Source organism: Hemicordylus capensis, chromosome 5, assembly GCF_027244095.1.
Source record: "Hemicordylus capensis ecotype Gifberg chromosome 5, rHemCap1.1.pri, whole genome shotgun sequence".
Classification (NCBI taxonomy): Eukaryota; Metazoa; Chordata; class Lepidosauria; order Squamata; family Cordylidae; genus Hemicordylus; species Hemicordylus capensis.
In genome coordinates this window covers 234,758,818-234,780,519 of record NC_069661.1, presented here as the reverse complement: position 1 = coordinate 234,780,519, position 21,702 = coordinate 234,758,818, and the positions used below count along the sequence as shown (strand labels likewise).

Here is a 21,702-nt window from a genome sequence, read left to right as displayed (position 1 = left end):
GTCAGGGTGAAAAGGGTGAAAAAAAAACGTATGCATATCAGGGTGAAAGCCTTCAATAAACCTAACAGGTGCAACAGTCACGTTTGTCATATTCTATACTAAAGAGACATACACACCACTGAATCTATTAATGCAACATATTTTCATCCTATCTTTTTACCTGACAACAGGCATCCAGGAGAGCTGGCAATAAGACACATTTAATATAATTTATATATGCCCCTGCTAACTGGGCAAAGAGGCACCTTTTACCGTGGTGATTCTCTTTATTTAGCAGGGGGAGAGTAACTGGCCCTATCCACCCCCTGTAAAGTACCTCCAGTGACTGTTGCTGGTGTCTATCTTGTTTTTTATTTTTAGAATGTGAGTCCTTTGGGGACAGGGAGCCATCTTATTTATTTATTATTTCTCTGTGTAAACCGCCCTGAGCCATTTTTGGAAGGGCGGTATAGAAATCGAATTAATAATAATAATAATAATAATAATAATATAAAAAGAAATGGTGATGGATAAAAATGCTCATAAGAACATAAGAACAGCCCTGCTGGATCAGGCCAAGAAGGCCCGTCTAGTCCTGCATCCTGTTTTACACAGTGGCCCACCAGATGCCTCTGGGGAGCCTGCAGGCAAGAGGTATGTGTATACTTCCTCTTGTCAGTCCTAAATTTCCCGACCTTCATTTTCATGGGGTGACTCCTCGTTCTAGTGTTGTGAAAGAGGGAGAAAAATTTCTCTCTGTCCACCCTCTCCACTCCATGCATAATTTTATACACCTTGATCATGTCTCCCCTTAGTCACCTCTTTTCCAAGGTAAAGAACCCCAGATGCTATAACCTAGCCTCATAAGGAAGGTGCTCCAGGCCCCTAAACATTTTGGTTGCCCTCTTCTGCACCTATTCCAGTTCTACAATATCCTTCTTAAGATGCGGTGACCAAAGCTGTACGCAGTACTCCAGATGTGGCCACACCACAGATTTGTATAAGGGCATTATAATATAAGCATTTTTTATTTTCAATCCCCTTCCTAATGATTCCTAACATGGAATTAGCCTTTTTCACAGCTGCCGCACACTGCACGACACTTTCAGTGAGCTATCCACCATGACCCCAAGATCCCTCTCGGGGTCAGTCACTCACAGCTCAGATCCCATCAGCATATATGTGAAGTTGGTGTTTTTTGCCCCAATGTGCATCACTTTACACTTGCTTACACTGAACCGCATTTGCCCTTTTGTCGCCCACTCCCCCAGTCATTGTCTCTGTGGAGACAATGACAGAACACCGAGAATTTACTGTGCCCACTACAGCTCCCAATGGCTACTAACGCACAAGTGTCATAACTTGCCAAAAGTCAGAGACAGACTTGGTCTCAAGCAAACTGGGTGCAGAGAGCTGCTGCAAAGCTAAAGAAACTGTGCGTCAGCAGTGAAAGGACACCACAGGTCAGGTCAGCACAGCCTGCAATGCACCCAGCCAAAACACCGCTTACCAGTCAGGCATTGGGGCCTGCTGCCTCCTAGGCAGGCAGTATAAACAGGAGGTTTTTTGTCCCTCCTGGGCAGCTATACAATATGGCTGGTGGGACACAAGTTCTTCATGTCTGTCCTAGCAACAGCTAAAATGGCCACCCTAGTGGCAAGGCTGAGACAAGAACCTGTATGACACACAACAGAGACGTTGGGTAAAATTTGGTCAGACTTCCTCGAAATACAGGTTGAGTATCCCTTATCCGAAGTGCTTGGGACCAGAAATGTTCCGGATTTTTCCCGATTTTGGAATATTTGCATAATGAAGTATCTTGGGCATGGGATCCAGAGTGCCAAAACAGATGCTAACAGAGCAGGTGCCAAACTGAGCAGGGAGTGGAGGAGGAGGGGGCTTTCCTTTTTCCCTCTAGAGCCAAAGCGAGATCATCAAAAACATTTAAAGCTTCATAACAAAAACAGAGCCACAGCTAGAGAGAATGACAGACAACATCTTCTGAAATAAGTAAGTTTTGACTGCATGTTTAAAAGCAGCAAAACTGGGAGCGAGTGAGCTGAGGCGTTTTGTTTTTGTTATGGCGTGGTGTCCAGATTTTGGAGCATTCCGGATTTCGGATATCCGGATAAGGGATACTCAACCTGTACATGAATAAGTATGTGACAAATAATATACAGTCTGTTATCAGTTTTTCCACTGTCTCCCTGCATGCCTTTCCCTTTCCGCTTGGTTTCCACTTGTCACTCTGTCCTCATTCTAGGTCTAGGAACAGGTTAACAAGTTTCTGAAAGCAGGGATGTTGGGTGAAGAACGAGAGAGAGAGAAAGGGGATAACTTTTACTTGCTAAATATATAGGAAGGTTATTAAAATATAAAAGTATAAGTGACAAAAACATAATTAGGAATTCTGTTTTTAGTTGTTGGCAAATTACCTTTCAAAAAGGCGAGCAACAATACGCAAAGCCCACTTCTTACATTTCCACCACACCAATTCTGGTCTGTCATCTTCATCAATCTGCAAAGTCTCCTGTTGAAAGGAAGTAACTATCAGCCAATGGATACAAAAATGAAAAATTAGCATTAACAGAGCAAAATAATACAAAACCTAGATCCTTGCAAGTCAAACTTCAAATTGTGTTGTACTGACAATGGGCCACTTGGGGGTGGGGGTATGCAAATCTCTGATCTAGAAGTTAGACAAAAAATAGAGCATGCATTGTTAAAACTGTGTGGCTGTGGTGCTTTCTTCAGAAACAAAATGAAATAGGGGTATACATCATCAGCCCCTGTGATTGGCAGGCAGTATGAAGTCTCTGGATGGGCCAGATCTGGAATAAATACAACAACTGGGCTTCCTGCCCTTGCCTCGTTAATAGAGCAGGCAGAACCTCCAGCCTGATGCACTTCAGGCTCCTGAAACAGTGATGAAGACTATACCTTCCTGGTCTAGATTTGGACACAGCTGCCTACAGCCCCAACCCAGCCCTGAAGAAAAGACAAATGCCTGTTCAAGCTTTTTGCGGGGGGGGGGGAAATATTCAAAGGGTAAGATTCCACAACCATTCCAGGCATCACATTCCTTTTATAATCTGCTATTATAGGGCATGATGATCCATTAATGGCTGTGCTGCATCAGTGTTTCACCCTGCCAGGCAGGAACTGGTCCTCTGAAGAAGTCCAAGTCCCTAGGGGATGAGGCTCTTGACTATGAGCTCTTGCCACATCACCTACTGCTCACAACAGTTTCAGATTCTGGGATATGGCATATGTGGGGTTTGGATAACTTCATGGAGGAGAGGTCTATCAACGGCTACTAGTCGGAGGGCTATAGGCCACCTCGAGGCTCAAAGGCAGGTTGCCTCTGAGTACCAGTTGCAGGGGAGTAACAGCAGGAGAGAGGGCATGCCCTCAACTCCTGCCTGTGGCTTTCAGCGGCATCTGGTGGGCCACTGTGCGAAACAGGATGCTGGACTAGCTGGGCCTTGGGCCTGATCCAGCAGGGCTGTTCTTATGTGCCGCGACATATCTGGGCAATGGGCTGACAAATTCTGAGGCTGGGAGAGCAACAGAACAGCAGGTTGGCAGGCTGCACCTAAAATTAGGTTTCCCTACTATTGATCTACCTTTAAAAAATAATAATTCTTGTTAAGTTGAAGTGGAAAGTATGAACAACTACTCCTCATTTCCAGCTTCCTTTTAGAACACTGAAACTTTGCTAGAGGAGCTATCTATGAGCACCGCAAGTGGAGAAATTTGTTAATTCACTTTTCACTACACATCCTCTTCCCAATCCCTCAAAGGAGTACATATTGTCCAGCAATGAAAACCTTACAGCGGGCACACTTCTGTCAATGACAGTCCGGAAAATCTCCATCCACTGAGTCATGGTTTGGTTATTCACCAGCTGAAGTGGCAGTGCATACTGGAATATAGTTTAAAGAGAGAGAGAAAGAGGCTGATTTGACACTAAAAGAGCAAATAAAAAAGGCACCTCTGTGTTTCCAATATGTACTATTTACAGTCCCAGAAATTATAGCTTGCCTTTTAAAATAGTGATTGAATGGATGGATATACTATTAGTAGCAAGACATAATACAACTGAAGAAACATTTTTGTGCTGTAGAGGTGGCCTATCACTCACGGGACCACCTCCCTTATTGACCTGGGGGTTTCAGTAATACAAGGGCTGCGGCATTCCGAGTGAACTGAAGCCTCCAAACACTTTTCAAAAGTGTTCAGTAATCTAATCTGAATGTAGGTAGGGCATGAATGGAAGCCAAGCATTAAAGTTAAAAAAAAATAAATTACTAAGAACTGAAGATGCAACATCCCATCACTCCCTGCAACAGGCGAGAGCTCACTCCAAAGATCTCTGGGGCATTTTTGCCACCTCACACAGACATAGCTCAGGTCAGAAGTAATGTGCAAGACTCAGGGAAGTCTTTGGGCTCAGGAAACTTCACCAAGGAGCAGAGATGCCTAGGCTAAACACAGTGCAAGCTGTGCCATTTCTGGTCTGCCAGGCGTATCATATAAAATGACACGGGGTTTTCCGAGGTGCACTCTCCATTTATGCGGCCTTTGCTTTGAACTGAATAGTTATGCAGCCCACATCTAACTATGTAACTAGTTATATGAGCCAATTTCATCCAATTCGTTTTCCAGACCCTTGGTTATCTAGGGCCTAGAGGGAGAGGACGCAAGCTCAGAACAAGAACTTGTTAACATGTTAAGGAGGAGGAAAAGATGACTTCTGCTGAGATCCTCCTCCTCACTAACAACCAAGGGAGCATCCCTTCCCCCTAATAGCTGAGAGAGAAACAGGATAAGGATCCCAATGTATAGGACCAGAACAACTTCACTGTAAAGAGCAAAAGGCAATATCAATATATGATATGACATAAAGTCCAGATACGCTTATAAAATAAGTCTGTATAGTCTGCTCATAGTTTTCATTATTCAATTGCTATTAAGTATATGTCTGCAACCTTAAGCATATCTATTTGAAAGCAGACCACCTTGAAATCAAACACCTCAAAGTATGTATGTTTAGAATAGAGGGCTAGGCATTTTTTTAAAAAATGGGAAAGGGTCAGAGCAAAGTGATAGAGCAGATACTCTGTACTTAGCATTTTCTGTTGAGGCAGGAGTACCCAGAAGCTGTTGGACTACAACCACCATCATCTCAAAACAGATGCTAAGCAGCATCTACCCTGGTTGCATATGAAAGGGAGACTATAAGTATGAGCATTGTAAGATATTCTCCTCAGGGGATGGAGCCACTCTGGGAAGAGCAGAAGGTTTCAAGTTCCCTCCCTGGCTTCTCCAAGATAAGGCTGAGAGAGATTCCTGTCTGCAACCTTGGAGAAGCCACTGCTAATATATGTAGGCAATACTGAGCTAGATGGACCAATGGTCTGGCTCAGTATATGGCAGCTTCCTATGTTGTTCCTATGTCACCAACATGTGGACAGATGCACGCCAGACACATGAACATGAAAACATCCAATAAGGAGGACTTTTAAGAAAGGGGAAGCAGGATTCAGCCAATCACAGGGAATGTAAAGAGGCCATGGTGACGAAAGTCAATGAAGTTGTAGTCCAACAGCTTCTGAGGACCATAGACGGGAGCCCCAACTTCAACGGGATCTCAAGAAGCAGGAACCTGAAAGGCCTCTGCTGGAGGGCCTGGCAAGCCACTACCAGTCAGAGCAGACAACCATGAGCTAGATGGGCCAATTGTCAGGCTCAGTAGAAAGGGCACCATTTTATGTTCAATTGCTGACACTTTAAGCATCCACATGGCTAATAGATGCATGGGTTCATACCTGAACCAGTGCATAGAAAATTTTTAGGATCTGTTTCTGAAGGAGCACAGAGTAATGAGAGTTGTCAGGAAGGAGCTGGATCATCTGCTGCTGAATCCGAGGCAAGAATATTTGCATGGCAGCAATAAGGGGGTCTCGCTCCTCAGCCTTCTTGTACCTGCAGAAGCAGCCAGAAGCAGAAATAGTTAGGAAGCCAAGTTTCACTTTTACCCTGATTATTCTGTGTTTTGAGGAAAGCATGAGCCGTTGCTGTCTGTTTCCCTTCCTCCTGTTTTTGCAAAATAGCACATAGCACAAAAATCATTTAACCAGAATGGAGGCCTCTCTCAGACTCTGACAAAAGGATAGAAGTTTCTCTTCTACCCAAGAGGCCGATACAGGTAGCAATGAAAAGAGAGCAATTCCAAAACTACCCAAACCCAGAAAAGCTGGGAAAACATGAGAGAGAGATAAAAGCATCCATAAAATCATTTTCAATTAGCCAGTGCTGGGAATTGAGAGTGGAAAACATTAAAAGCTGCATTAGTCTCCTCATTGTGAAGCCAATTCCATCCAGTTTTTCAGTACAGTGAAACACAGGCTTGTTGGAGCAGAAGCTCTAATTTACATGGCCATGCTGTATCAAAGAGTACCGTAAATATCAAGTCACGTGTGTGTGCACGTGCACGCGCGCGCATGCACACACACACACACACAAGCAAGCCTCCAAATTTAGGGTTGGTTTACAAATTCCATGGTCCCTCATTAACTGGGTAATCAAGCTCCTCTTTGCCTCTGTCAGGCTCTGGAGAAAGGCAGCAGGAGTCTGTCTTCTTCCCAAGAGGCCAATACAGGCAGCAATGAAAAGAGATTTCCAAGCACAGACACTTAATTGCTCTCCCACTGCCAAGCCTAGTGCTTCTTGCAAGAGGCAGGTTCCCATCAGAAAATGGTTGGCTTGTTCTCTCTCTCTCTACACACACACACACACACACACACACACACACACACACACACACCCCGCTTTGAAAACTGGAAAGCGATATTTGCAAGGAGCCAGGCCTGGCAAGGCTGCATTTCTACCTGGAGGGTTTCTCCTACCCTTACCCCTATTCCGGCTCCTGTGGAAATGAGCTTACTTCATGAAGATTTACTCACTCATAGGTCTTCACTAATTGGTACAGGCAGAGCAGACTTCCAAGCCAGCTCCCGCTGTTGGGAGACTGCAAGTAATAGCCTATCTTGTCTACTACTGCTGTCCAGTGGCCGGGGAAGTCATGTTTGATGATAGCACGGAGGCACATTGTCAGCTGAGCCCTGAAAAGGTTAGGGAAGAAGATGGGGAGGGAGGAGAGGAAAGAGTCAACAACTGACAAGACGTTCTGGTAAACAGTTTGGGAAGCAGATGCTTACAGAACAACGGAAATCTGGAGCAAACTTGGTCCCCTAGTACACATTATCAGTCAACCAATCAAAAAAGCGGGGTAGCAGAAACTTTTTACAAGGAAAGGGAAAGGAATCTGGAACCATAGCCAAACAAACTTTGTAGTTAACATTAGGCAATACTGCTGTGTTCTTCCCTTTCCACTTTCACATACCAAGTAATAACGTCTGTGCAAATCAACTGTCACTAGAAACAAAGTCAAGCTGGAAACTTTAAAATATGCAAGAAAATAAAAGCAAGTAAGGTAAGGTGACTGTGCATGTACAAAAGGAACACTGCATACCATACATCTCTCTAATTGATCATCTGGGGCTGATCTGAATTATCTACTCTCCATGTCACCCACTAGGCACACTTGTCATCCACAAGTGGACATAATGTTTGCATAAGGCCTACATGAGTAGAACCCAATACATGCAGGCCCAAATCACACAGCTCATGTTCATATAGGACACAGGATACTGAATGCACAAATACATATGGAGGCCCAACTAGCAGGGAGGAGTTAAGATGGCGACAGAAGAGCTGCCTCTGTCCATTGCTCTGCTAGAAGAGTGTGTTTTTCCCTGCCTCTTTTTGGTCTTGGCATGCTTTTTGTTTTAGAAGTTTTTATGGTTGATTTTAAGTGTGTTGACTGCTTGACTTATTTTACAACTGTTTCTTCTTTGTGGCTGGCAGCTGAGTCTTTGGAGTGGGAGTTTCCATGTGAGGCTGTTCACTTTGCTTATTTTTGGAAGTGCCTTGGGCCGCTAACTCTGTTTACCTTTGGAAGTGTCTCAGATTTACTTTTAAATAGGCAAAAAGTGGACCAGAATCAGCCCAGGATTAGAGAGATCCCAGAAGATGGTGAAACAGCATCATACTGGTGACCACTTATATTTAAGAGAAACTGTGAGTGAACTGACTGCCTTTGTGTCATCAAATAAATATGATGTTCTGGAGTTGGAAGATTCTATCTTGCCAGACCCGCTTCCTTCTACTGAGGATGCGCTGATTCAGAGTAATGGGGTGTCTGATTCTGAAATAGATAAGATTCTCTGCTGCATCCTTTTTCCCCAGCTGGAAGAACAAGTTCAGAAGTTCTCAGAAGCCTCCTCTTTTGATTGTATGACAGAGTATTGTTTACTTACAGCATCAACTGTTATCTCAACCTTTAACCAGGTAGTTCTAGTTTCAGGTAAATTAGACCTACTTAAGTCAGCCATTGATACATATATGCATAAACAATTGAAATTATCTTCTGTAACAGGTAAGGTCAAAGGCGCCAGAATGAATCATCTTAAAGTTGTTAATATATCAGACTCAGTAAGTTCAGCATCTCTGCTGGCAGCACCTTTAAATCTTAGAAGATAAAGCCTCTGCTGTGTGATACTTGCAAACAAAACAAACCCAGATCACTGTATTTAAATTAAATAAACAGGTGTAGATGAGAGTTTTTTATTATTAAAAAATCCATCTCTTATTCATTAAGTCAGCTTTTAAGATGTGATTATTCAAATATAGATTTGATTGGAGAGACTTCCAAACACAGTGTTGAGGCAGGGGATTTCATTGACTTTTAGTCAATAGCTCTGATGTTGTTTAAAATGAGAAAATATCTGTCCTTTCCTCAAACTACTCCAAACAGAGTTTTTTGTGATGAATGTGTCTCCCAGTTGCTGGCAAGAAGGGCTAGTAGAACAGCTGCACAGGCTGACCTTGAGTTAGCTGGAATTACTCCAAAGCCTTATCAACAAAGCAAGATAAATAAAATACACACAACCTGCTCCAGGCACAAAAACTCAGAATGCTTTATCAAACCGTTTTCTTAACAATTCCAGAGCGCCTCTATGCAAGAGGATGTTTTATCTAGTCTAGAGATACTTAAAGCTATATTATTGAATATTCACAAGAAAGCGGAATCGCTTAATGTCCTCCTCTCTGGAAATAACTCAAGGGGCTGCATATATGGAGCAGGAGATACAGCCAAGAGGGCCCCCTATGGAGGTCATTCACATAATCAAAAACTGGATAGGACAAGTGTCCTACCTAGGTTTGGGGGCGATATTGGCTCCCAATTTTGGGTTGTGTGGGAGCAAACAACCAGGTAGGAGGAGGGAGAAATGATTGTGTGGAATCAAGGTAGGAGGAAACGCTGGGTAGGACAGCACCATCCTATACCCAGGTTTCATACCCAGCATTTGACCAAGGTTGGAGGAAAAGCTGTGCTACCCAGCTTTTCCTCCTTCCTTGGTTCCACACAATCAGTTCTCCCTTCCCCTACCTTGTCGTTTGCTTCCACACAACTGAAAATTGAGCTCCAAAACTTGAGTAGGACACTTGTCCTACTCAGTTTTCGGTTCCATGAACAGCACTGTCGATCAACACATCCTCTCACAATACTGCTCAAGACGTAAATGTTGACTGTCTGCAAACAGACTTAGTAGGCGGTGTGGGTGCCCCAGCTGACGAAGATAAGGGAATTATGATAGCAGCCATCCATACTTTGGCAGCAAACTCTAGGGTGAACTTGCAGCCTTCAACAAATGAGTTGAATAAGCTTTTGAAAGTGCCATCAGCAGCTCAAATGTATCTTGCCCAACTCAGTTAGAAGGACAAGTACTAAGAGCATTAGATGCAAGATCTGTAGAATTAGAAGACCCCCTATAGACTCAGATTGACTACTGTATCCTGGCAGGAGTTTGGAAGAAGCATTTTTGTGAGATCTATACAGATAGAAATGCCTATTTGGCTGCAATATAATTTATACCTGATACATTGCCTGATTGGCCTCCAGTTACTCCCAAAGAGATAGTGGATTTTATTCAGCAGATTAAAACTGGGAAAGCATCAGGCTATGATTATATCCCAGCAGATCTTATTAAGAACAGCATGAATTGGTGGGTCCTATTTTAGCCTCCCTTTTTACCTTTTTAGATCAAACGGCTCAATTCCCCAAAGACTGGAGAGTGGCAATTATTTGTCCTTTTTCTTTTAAAGGGTTACAGAGGAGACCCCAATAATTACCAGCTGATCAGCCTCCAAAGTGTAATAAGTAAACTGTAAACAAGACATTTATTCTGGTGATTGCAGGACTTGCTATAAGGAGGAAATCTAATAGCTGGAGAGCAGGAAGGTATCTGTGTGGGAAGATCTATGCTGGATCCTGGATTGATCCTTCATCATAAGAAATATTATGGAAAAGCCAGAAATTTTCTCTGTGTGGTGTTTGTGGACTTTAAAGCTACCTTTGACTCTATATTTAGACTGACGTTATGGGAGAAATTGGATAAATCCTCAACTGATTGACAGTTACTACTGCTTATTTGGAGACTCTACAATGCTTAGAGTGATGGAACGCCCAGATGAAATATGTTGCCCAAAATGCACAAAGAAACGCTACTGTAATTTTAATTTTTTTCCTGCTCCCAAGGAGATAATTATATTCCATTAGCAATAAAGTTATTTGAATCAAAGGTCTTGGCTAAGTTCCTATATGGCTGCCAACTTGGCCCTTACTCTAATTTATCTCTTCTTGAGAAAGTGCAGTCTAAATCGGGGGGGGGGGGTATTTTTTAGATAGCAAGATGCATGCCTAATGTAATCTTGAGATTAGAAGCTGGTTTACTGAAGGTGGAGACTGGCTCTCTACAATAAGTTGATGGTTAAATTTGGAAGCAGTTCATTACCCCTCACTTGTTACTTTACCTAGGGCGCTCCTAGTCATTTTATACCTCTTATTTATTGGCAGGCCAAGATTCTGAATAAACTTATATGACAGCTAAATTTTGTGCAGTTGCCTGTTCTATCAGACAGTCTCTTATTAACTTATGAGCTATAAATAGGAAGGATTTAAGGGCTGATAATAGTACAGATTAGACTTGTGTGGATTAATGTATCTAATGAGAAGTTATTGATATAGATTTTTTAAATTAGACTGTATTGCTGTTTGTTGTTATTACAAGTCATAGATCGAAATAAACTACATTCATGTAGGCCCAGCACAAATGTTACACCTACATATGGTACTGGAGAGCAGAACGTGATGCAGTTTGCTCCTATCACACATAACCTTTACTGAATCCTCTGAATTCCCTCAGAAGGGAATTGAAAAGGCCTTCTTATTTCCTTGTGCAGGAAGAAAATCTGCCTTGGTGTAGCAAGAGGACAATAAGAGGATTTGTGCTCTTTGCTTTAATGACTCTTTTTCATGAGCGTTCCTTACTGCATTTTTCACTCACACAAAATATCACAGCCATCTTGTTTAGAAACGGTTCTCCTGAAAGCCTCCAGTTAATCTGCATTCATTCATTCCAAGTGGAAACATTTGTTTTCTTTGGTTAAGAGTTTGAGGATTTCCAGAGCACATCCCTGAGCCAGGCATACCTTACTAAGTCTGGAGAACGGATAATGCCTTCCACAATGTTATCCCGAATCTGCTGCCGATCATTTTCATGAATGTTGAATGGAAATATCACCTCTCCGGGCGGTGGCTCTCGATCTGGCCAGTACTGGGTCACCATGTTCTTCAAGTAAATGGCAGCTGAAAGGGCAGGCAGAAGAATGTCAAAGGGCTGGCAACTGCAAGTTAAAAAGAAACCCAGGTTTTGCCAGCACTGACTGGCAGCAGCTCCCTCTGGGTTCTCAGAGGGGGCTCCTTCCCAGGCTTTCCTGGAGATGCCAGAACCTGAGACCTTCTGCACGCGAAGCACATGCTCTGCCACAGAGACTCTTTTTCACAAAGCTGTAATGGACGGGTCCTATGCTGCTGGACAAGAAGAGTTACCATCTGAAGCATGGCACAGCTGAGCTCAATACAACTTAGACTACTTTGCTTTTTACTTTGTACCATTCCGTCCCCAGAAATGAATGTTGCAATGGCCACTAGCATAGAGGACTTTCAAAACGTGTTAGACACGTTCATGGAGGACAGGTCTATCCATTGCAATTAGCCATATCAGCTAAGAATAAGACCTCCATGCTTAGAAGCAGCCATAGCCATATGCTGGGGCAACCAACAGGAGATTGTACTCCAAAGCACCCTGCTTTCAAGCTTCCGCCAGACTGAGCTAACAAGGTAAGTCTTTTGTTCATTAACTGATCTTTAGCAGCAGAATCTAGGTATTTACGACCAGCAATCTGAAACATAGCATGCGGAAGCAAGTTCCACTGGAATGTTAGCTTACCTGCCTGTCGGACTGGAAATTCCACTTGATCAGAAACAATTATTTGTAGCAGACTAGGAGCAAAGTTGATGATTTTGTAGGACTGAAATGCACACAAAAAAGTTAATCAGTAGAATACCACATACTGTGAAATGTTAAAGATAACAGTAGTGTCAGAAATAAGGAAAGCAGACTTCTCTCTCCACCTCTCTAACCAGGGGTGCCACTGATGTGTTACGCACATTTAAGTACCATTCATTGCAGGGGGAGAGCTAGGCATGTGCTGAACACTCTCCCATTGAAACCAACAGATGGGTAAGATGCAAGAAGTATTGTTTTGCCCTTGGATCCAGCAGTGGCCTTGATCACGTTTTTGTATTTTTAATGAATTGGCAATTAATTCAGTATAATATTTCTACCACCAATCTATTTGCAACAGCAAAACTCCTGATAGAAAGATAAGTGCCTTCAGAAAGATCCCCCATCAACTGATGACTGTCTTTCTCGATAATCCCTGAGGCAAGGCTGTACAACTTTGGCCCTCCAGCTGTTGTTAGACTGCAACTCCCATCATCCCCAGTCAGTGCAGCCAATAGTCAGGGATTATGGGAGCTGTAGGCCAACATCTGTATGAGGGGCCAAGCTGTACATCATAAGGACACATGAAGCAACCATCTTGTTGAAGCTAAGCAGGTCCAGGTCTGGCCAGAGCCTGAATGGGTGATAATCTGGAAGCACCATGTGTGCCACCTTTACGATGCAAGAAATGCAGCATCTAAATGTAAATAAGTACAGGATACTAGGCATGTTTACCTGGGAGCAAATCCCACTATGTTCAATGGAACATAAAACAGCAGCCTGCATTCATTTCATGCAAAATAGGCTTAAGGCAGTAGACAACTATCAGAATAGTATACATTTGTGGGTGTGGGGTGTGTGTATTTAGAGGTGCCAAGACACTTGTAAATTGAAAACTGTTAACAGATTAAGTCAAACATTTGTATGTTAGGTACTTTTTCAATCATTCCTCCCTGTATTTCTTTGAATAGGTTTATAAGCCTTGACATGAAACTCAGTGCTGTCTTTTATATACCTGGAAAAGAAGTTAAGCAAATGATTGTTTGTATGTGTGGGGGGTGGGCGGGGCGGAGAGAATCTGAAGGCTGATTTGTGGCCATTCTAATGGAAGTTACTAGTTAATACTGGACTTTGGAATGCGCTCCCTGTTGAAATAAGAGCCTCCCCATCTCTGTCAACTTTTTTAAAGGCACTGAAGACAAATTTATTCACCCAGGTTTTTGATTAGATTTATAGTGTTAATATTTTTAATGTTGGGTTTTAAATGAAGTAAATGGTTTTAATGTTTAAATGGTTTTAATTGTAAACTGCCCAGAGATACACATTTTGGACGGTATAGAAATAAAATAAAATAAAATAAAATAAAATAAAATAAAATAAAATAAAATAAAATAATGCCTTTTACAAAGTGGCATTAAGAATACATTTATTCATGTACTGTTTCTCAACAAAGAAAGTTCACAAAGTGGTTTATGTAGCCAAAGAAGTGAAACGGTGGCTCCTTGTTCCCAAAGGGCTCACCATCTAAAAAGGACATACACAAGGAAACCCCAGCAACAGCCACTGGAAAGGGTGCTACGCTGGAACCAAGAGGGAGAGCTGCTCTCGCCCTGCTAAATAAAAGAACTTTTAAAAGGGCTTCTTTTCTCAGTTAGGGTGTACTTTATGATATCACAGCCCAATAAGAGGGCTCAGTGGCCAAGCTTCCAATCAAGAAAAGATTGCCAGATTTGAAATGCAGAATTGTGCAACATTCAAACCCACTCCTGATGTCAAGATAGTATTTGAGGCAGGGAGCATGGACAGAGGGTGCTGAGCCTCCCTGATGTTTGCCTTGCACGCTCTGGAGCTACCTCCTGAAGCCATGGGGTGGGGGCCACAATTCAGCTAAAACTGAAGGAATCAATGAGTAGCGCTTGCAATTTCATATCGGGCCTTCTCCTCCCCAGTCTGGGCACTATCAAGAGTCTCCTAAATGCAAACAAGGAGCCCTGTGTGCTCATTTTGTTTCATTTTCCATCCAGTAGCAAGTCCAGACTTTTACTGGGGCTCACACTGAACAGTTGCCTCTGGTTCGTCCAGTTTTCTTATTCATTCATTCATCAATTTCTCTATACCGCCCTTCCGAAATGGCTCAGGGCGGTTTACAGATAAAACAAAAACAGTTAAAATCAATCAACAATTAAAACAGAGATTTTAAAATGCCATAAAACAACAGTTAAACAATAAAAACAGTTTTTAAAACCCTGAAAAACCAGGTACATTAAAACCCTTCACAACCATTTAAAAACCCTGGAAGGCCAGGCCAAACAGATAGGTCTTAAGGGCTCTCCTAAAAGCCAATAAAGAGTTCATATTACAGATTTCTGCAGGTAGTGCATTCCACAATCCGGGAGCAGCCACAGAGAAGGCCCGCCTCTGAGTCGCTACCAGACGTACTGGTGGTAACTGGAGACGGACCTCCTCAGATGACCTTAACGTGCAGTGAGGAACATACAGAAGAAGGCGCTCTCTAAGGTAACCTGGACCTAAGCCGTTCAGGGCTTTAAAAGGTAATAACCAGCACTTTGTATTTTGCCCGGAAACATGTCAGCAACCAGTGTAACTGTTTCAAAACAGGCATAATATGGTCTCTCTGAGTTGCCCCGGAGACCAGTCTGGCTGCCACATTTTGAACTAACTGAAGTTTCTGAACTACGTACAAAGGCAGCCCCACGTAGAGCACATTGCAGTAGTCAAGCCTGGAGGTTATCAGTTGGTGCACCACTGTTTTGAGGCCATCCTCTTCAAGGAATGGATGCAGCAGTCGAACCAGCCTAAGCTGATAGAAAGCACTCCTGGCCATGGCCTCCAGCTGAGATACCAGGGTGAGGCGTGGGTCCAGGAGTACTCCCAAGTTGCATACCTGCTGCTTCTGGGGGAGTGTATCCCCATCCAGCACAGGAAGATCTAACTCATCCCTCAGATTCTAACTCATCCCTCAGTTTTAAATTTTGGCCCTAATCCATTGGGGCCAAAGAGCAACTGTATACTGTTCTGGCTTTACTCCTCTCATTCACTTCACACAGTCATGTAGCTACGTTAGGGCCAAAGCAAACCCAGCTTTTTAAATGTGTGACCCCTGCTAACTGGGCAAAGAGGCACCTTTTACTGTGGTGATTCTCTTTATTTAGCAGGGGGAGAGTAACTGGCCCTATCCACCCCCAACACAGTATTTCCAGTGACTGTTGCTGGTGTGTGTCTTATGTTTCTTTTTAGAATGTGAGCCCTTTGGGGACAGGGAGCCATCTTATTTGTTTGTTATCTCTCTTTGTAAACCGCCCTGAGCCATTTTTGGAAGGGCGGTATAGAAATCGAATTAATCATCATCATCATCATCATTTGGCCTTGCATATTTTGTTGGGTACAAAGCAGCCACAGGGCCCCTGGACTGCAGGACTGGGAAGAGATGTAACCCTTTGCTTTTACTGCAGCCCAGTGTTCCCTCTAACAGGGATCCCCAGATGTTGTTGACTACAACTCCCAGAATCCCCAACCATAAATCTTTGGGCTTTTGCCTGGGGATTCTGGGAGTTGTAGTCAACATCATCTTGGAATCCCTCTTAGAAGGAACACTGCTACAGCCCCAATCCAGAATGCTCAACCCATCTACCAGTATTCACCCAAAACAAAATACACAATGCCAAATGACATGCTGAAAGTCACATCCAGTTTGGCCCACACAAATATATTCTCCACAAAAGGCTGGGTATTATTTATTTAAAATATTTCTATACTGCCCAAAACTTGCGTCTCTGGACGGTTTACAATTAAAATAGTCTTTGACTTGATGTGGTTGCCTTCACAACCTGTCCTGGTTCAGTCTTCCCAGAAGAGAATTAGACTGGCATGTCTTAAAGACCCTCAGCCCAAAGAATTGTTTGCAGCCTCCACTGTATCAAGTGCAGCCACTGTGCAATAGCAAGATTTATATATTTATTTATAGAGAGATACAGATATAGACACAAAGGAAATCAGAGACGGATCAGCACCAGCCACCAATGGACAGCACATGACACAATGTGTCATCCTTCAAAGAACACATTTCCCACACACTCTCTGCAACTACACAAGCTGCACAATTCCAGTGAAAAAGGATATTACCAGGAATTTACCAAGAGGTAAAATTTGCCAACCACAAAGAAAGAATGATCATACAAAGCTCTCTTATACTAAAGTATTGGTCCATCTAGCCCAGCACTGTTGACACTTAATGCCTTATGGGCTCCCATTTCATGCCATTTTATTATTCAAGTGACAAAACGAAAGCACTGGAGCTGCAATATACTCAGAGGGATGCATTTCGTCCATACTTAACTCCACAGAAATGCATCCTGCACTCCCAATGGGAGTTGCTCAAGCATCACTGTGGTATTGATTTACTAAAATCTGCTAGAAAGCTTGGAAGACATCATTCGGGAACTGGCAGTTAAGTGTTTCAGTATGTCAAGGGCAAAAGCAAAACTGTAACTGACCTGATCATCTTTAAGAACCATATTTTTGAGTTCATTCAGGATAACTGAAAATACTCCTTCCACTTGGGGATTATATTTTTAGAAAAGCAAAGCTATGGTGTCAGCAATTAAAGCAAGGGAACAGAATGAATTAAGAGCAGGATTATTATCTTTGCTAGGATACAAACACAAACACATTATTTTGGCTTCTTCCAAAAAGAAAAGCAGAAGACTCAGCTTTCCCCCCTCTTGCTGAAGGTACTGTGTGGACAGAAGTACAAACTCAGGTGGCAGCATCAGAGTGAATATGTACAGTATATATGAACATATGAAGCTGCCTTATACTGTGTCAGACATAGGGACATAGAAAGCTGCCTTATATGGAGTCCATTGGTCCATCTAACTCAGCACTGGTCTTGAGGAGAGCTGGTCTTGTGGTAGCAAGCATGACTTGTCCCCTTAGCTAAGCAGGGTCCACCCTGGTTGCATTTAAATGGCAGACTTGATGTGTGAGCACTGTAAGATATTCTCCTTAGGGGATGGAGCCGCTCTGGGAAGAGCAGAAGGTTCCAAGTTCCCTCCTTGGCATCTCCAAGATAGTGCTGAGAGAGATTCCTGCCTGCAACCTTGGAGAAGCTGCTGCTAGTCTGTGAAGACAATACTGAGCTAGATGGACCTATGGTCTGACTCAATATATGGCAGCTTCCTATGTTCACTGTCTACACTGACTGGCAACCCAGGACTTTCTCCATGCAAGCATGCAGATGTTCTACCACTGAGCTATGGCTCCGTCCCCTAAGGACAGCTTCATGGACCCATCCCCAACAGACAGCACTCACATATAGTCACCCAACCAAATGCAAACTAAGGTGAATCCTCCTTAGCAAAGGGGACAGTTTCTGCTCACTACTGCAAGACCAGATTTTCTCCCAGACCACTCAACTCAGAATTGCCTACTCTGACTAGCAATGGCTCTCCAGCATTTCGGATGGAGATCTTTCCCAACCCTACCTGGAGATGCCAGGAACTGAACCCATGATTTTAATCCAGTACTTTCTGAATCGAGAACATGTGATCTTCCACTGAGCTACAGCCCTTCTCTGAATGCATCGCTTGCTTGCTTTCTCCCCATAGGCAATTGGTATCCTGAGGAAGCAGAAGGACTGCTCTTGTGTTTATGAGTATTCGTCTTTGGAGATCGTATACCAACATTTTCCCCATGCATGAGTGAGTGTGTTAAGTGCCACAGGGTTCAAACCAAGCACTCCCAAGTCTGCATCACCAGGTCTGCTGTAGCGCATTGGCAGAGGACATGCTTTGCAAAGAGAGGATTCCAGGTTCAGTCCCTGACATCTTCAAGTAGGGCAGGGGAAAGACTACTCCAAAACCATGGAGAGCTGCCACTAATCAGCACTACTGAACTAGATGGTTTCACTGTTAAATTCTTGGTTGTTTTATGTTGTAAACCACCTAGAAACTTCAGTAGTGGGTGGTATACAAATTTATTAAACAAACAACAACACCTGGGGGCCCAAGTTTGAGAAGCCCCGTGCGACACACTTTCAGTACAGGGCTGCTGAAAAAAGCTACCAAGATACCTACAAACCAACTGCTGGCCTTCCCTGATGAACTATAGCTTGTCTGCCCAGTCCCTCAGAAGCTCTTCACTCTGAATGTCAGGCATGAGTTTTCACTAGTCATGGTTTTCTGAGCTGCCCATGACCCTCAGAGTCATGGGCCTGTTTTTAGTATATAGGAATTGATGGCCTTTGGGGCCACTGCAAATATAATGGGGCTTATGAGGAGACTGCAGTCTGCATGCATTGTCAAACTAGGTTTGTGTAACCGATTGCCACACTTCCTATTTTTTTACATTTGGAAACACAAATAAAACTTTGCCAAAATGAATTAGAGGCTGCTTCTCACAGAGTTCTTTATTTGGAGCATATAAAATTGAATGCTGACAGTGTAAGAGTTCTTGGATCAATGGGAAAAACTTCAGTTCCAACATGAGTTAATTTACTTTTATTTATCTATCTATATTTATATGCTGCCTGATATGTACATCTCAAGGCAGTGTACACAATCCAAGTTACAATATAAAAACAAAAACAAACAATTAAAATACTTTCACATAATAAAAACAGTTTAAAATTAATTTTAATTAAAAGCCTGAGGACACAGGTGTGTCTTAAGGGTCTTTTAAAAAGCAATCAGACATAGCAGCAGCCAGTGCAGTTCTTTCAGAATCTGTGTCATATGGTCCATTCGTGTTGTCCCAGAGACCAAACTGGATGCCGCATTCTGTACCAGTTGCAGTTTCCAAACAATGCACAAAGGCAGCCCTACGCAGAGTGCATTACAGTAGTCAAGCCTGGAGATCACCAACATATGACTACCATTTTAATATTTAATACTTACCAGCATATTTACTTCTGTTGTAACTTCCAATCATCTATTCTATCTTTGCTGTTTTGTGGCATAACTCTTTTTGAACATCTCAGTTATAATTACCACAAAATCCTATTGACCTGGGCTAAAGTATGATTTTTGGCATCTGGATTTTATATCGTAATCCAACTATTGTCACTTGCTTATTATAAAATTATGACCCACCATATTGTAATTCAAGAGGATTCGACAAAGAGATAATGTATTTACTTGAATCCAAGACTACTTTTTCCCCAAATTCTTTGATGTGAGAAATCAGGGGTCATCTTAAATTCAGAACCCTCTTCCTTTTGGGTAGATAAGGGTATAACCTGTAATTAACCTTTATTTTTAAGGGGCTCGTCTTAAATTAAGAGTCGTTTTGTACTGGGGTAAACACAGTAGATTTTCTTTGACTAAGTTCACTGCTTGATAGCCTATGATAGTATTTGGTAATTAATTTGACTTGCTTAAATCTTTGAAATATTTCACAAACCTGCTTCCTCACTTACAAATCCCAAGGGAATAGAAGAAGTCAACTTAAAACCTCCATAGTAATGATCACATATTAATGAAGAACCATAGCAGATCCTAGGATTACTTTGGACACAATTTTTATTTTTGAAACATTTCACAGTCCTAAGTGAGAACAACTTGTAGGACCTCTACCCTTCTCGTCTCGTCTCTTCTCTTTAGTGGACACATTAAATAAGAAGTCACAACAGGTACAGTGACTGAAAGCATCACCCACACTGCAAGTGTAGAAAGCAGGGAGTTCATAATCCTGTAATTCAGCGGCAGTCTTCAAAACTGGAGTCTGCTCATTAACCAAGCAATTAAGAGAGAACAGGGAAGCCACTCTTTCCAGCCGGAGGGATGTTAGACTATCAGCAGACAAAAACACAGAGCCCTGTAGCAGCTTCAGGACAAAAGACCTGACTGTGGCACCCACTTTTGTGGACCCACTTCATCAAATCTGAAGGATCACCTGAGGAGGCAAGGACCATACAACAAATATGCTTGTCCTGAAAGATGCCACAGGACTCCGCTTTTATGCAAGGAGCAGTGAGCACAGGCTGCCAACTACTGACTGATGCTATTCCTAGAGATCCACCAATATTTCAACCACAGCAGCAAGCCACTGAAAATCTCCATGGTCACTTTTAATAGGCACTTGGAGACCGATGCCAATTCTTGGAGACTCACTGGCAGCACTAAAGGTAAAGTGTGCCGATGAGTCTGTGTCGACTCCTGGCGACCACAGAGCCATGTGGTTGCCTTTGGTAGAATACAGGAAGGGTTCACCATTGCCTCCTCCTGCGCATTCTGAGATGATGATGCCTTTCAGCACCTTCCTGCCCAATATAGGTGCTGGGAAACATACCAGCAGCAGGGATTCGAACCGGCAACCTCTGGCTTGATAATCAAGCCATTTCCCCACTCATTAGGTGGCTTCAGTGGCAGCACTAGGAACCCCCAATACCCAGAGAAGGCAAGCGGGGCGCCCACTGCCAGACAATGGCAGCAGGAAGAGCACCAGGGGATGGAGCAGTCCAAGGCCAGCCCAGGGGCGGGTGAGGGGAAGAGAGGCGAGCCCCCGAGGAGGGAACAAAGCCCCTTCCCCCTGACAAGGGGCCCTGCTGTGGGAGCCGGAGGCGGCTGATCCCGGAGATCTCCTCCTCCTCCTCCTCCAGCGAGTTGGGGGGTGGGTCGGGCCAGAGTCTGCGCTCTCACCTGGTTGAGCTCATTCTCGGCCGCGATGCGCAGCTTGGGGTCGATGGTGCCCTTGAGCGCCTGGATGATCCTGTTGGGATCCATGTCGCTGGGCGGCGGAGCGGGACACACCGCACCTCGGAGGGAAGAGCCGCCGCCGCCACACTCACTCACCCGCTCGCCTCTCCCCCCCGCTTACCACACAGGAGCCATTCACCGGTTTACGACAGCACGTCTGTCGGAAAGAGAAGCTGCTTTACGTCTTCAGGGAAAGGTTTGTTTTCCCTCGTTGCCTCAGGGCCGCTGTTGTGGCGGGTGCCATGTTGCTGTACGGAAGAAGGAGCCCGCCTTCCCCGCGAGCTAGCCCGAGCGGTCCAGAGCAGCGGCATGCTTCGTGACGGAAACGGCGCCGGTGCTGCTCTTTTCCTGCTCTGAGGCAGTTGGGAATATGCTTGTCCTGCAAGGTGCCACAGGACTCCGCTTTTGTGCAAGGAGCACTGAGGACAGGCTGCTTAGGAAGCGAGACTGAGAGGCGGAGTGTAGGGACCAAAGCGACACTGCTAGAATGAATTAAAATCTGCCCGGTTCCTGCTTTAAGTAACCCGCAATAT

At 43.6% G+C, this 21,702-nt stretch overlaps 1 protein-coding gene across 1 annotated transcript in view; it reads right to left on the bottom strand.

Moving 5' to 3' along the window:
• Positions 1–21,333, bottom strand: part of IPO8 (importin 8) — a 66,434-nt gene extending 45,101 nt beyond the window's left edge. The window contains exons 1-7 of the mRNA XM_053258549.1: positions 21,113–21,333; positions 12,399–12,480; positions 11,599–11,755; positions 6,948–7,106; positions 5,811–5,967; positions 3,815–3,904; positions 2,415–2,509 (exon numbers count right to left, since the gene is read on the bottom strand). Of these exons, the coding sequence (XP_053114524.1) occupies positions 2,415–2,509; positions 3,815–3,904; positions 5,811–5,967; positions 6,948–7,106; positions 11,599–11,755; positions 12,399–12,480; positions 21,113–21,196 (824 nt within the window). The 5' untranslated portion in view covers positions 21,197–21,333. The remainder of the gene's footprint in view (positions 1–2,414; positions 2,510–3,814; positions 3,905–5,810; positions 5,968–6,947; positions 7,107–11,598; positions 11,756–12,398; positions 12,481–21,112) is intronic.
• Between the last annotated feature and the right edge of the window lie 369 nt (positions 21,334–21,702).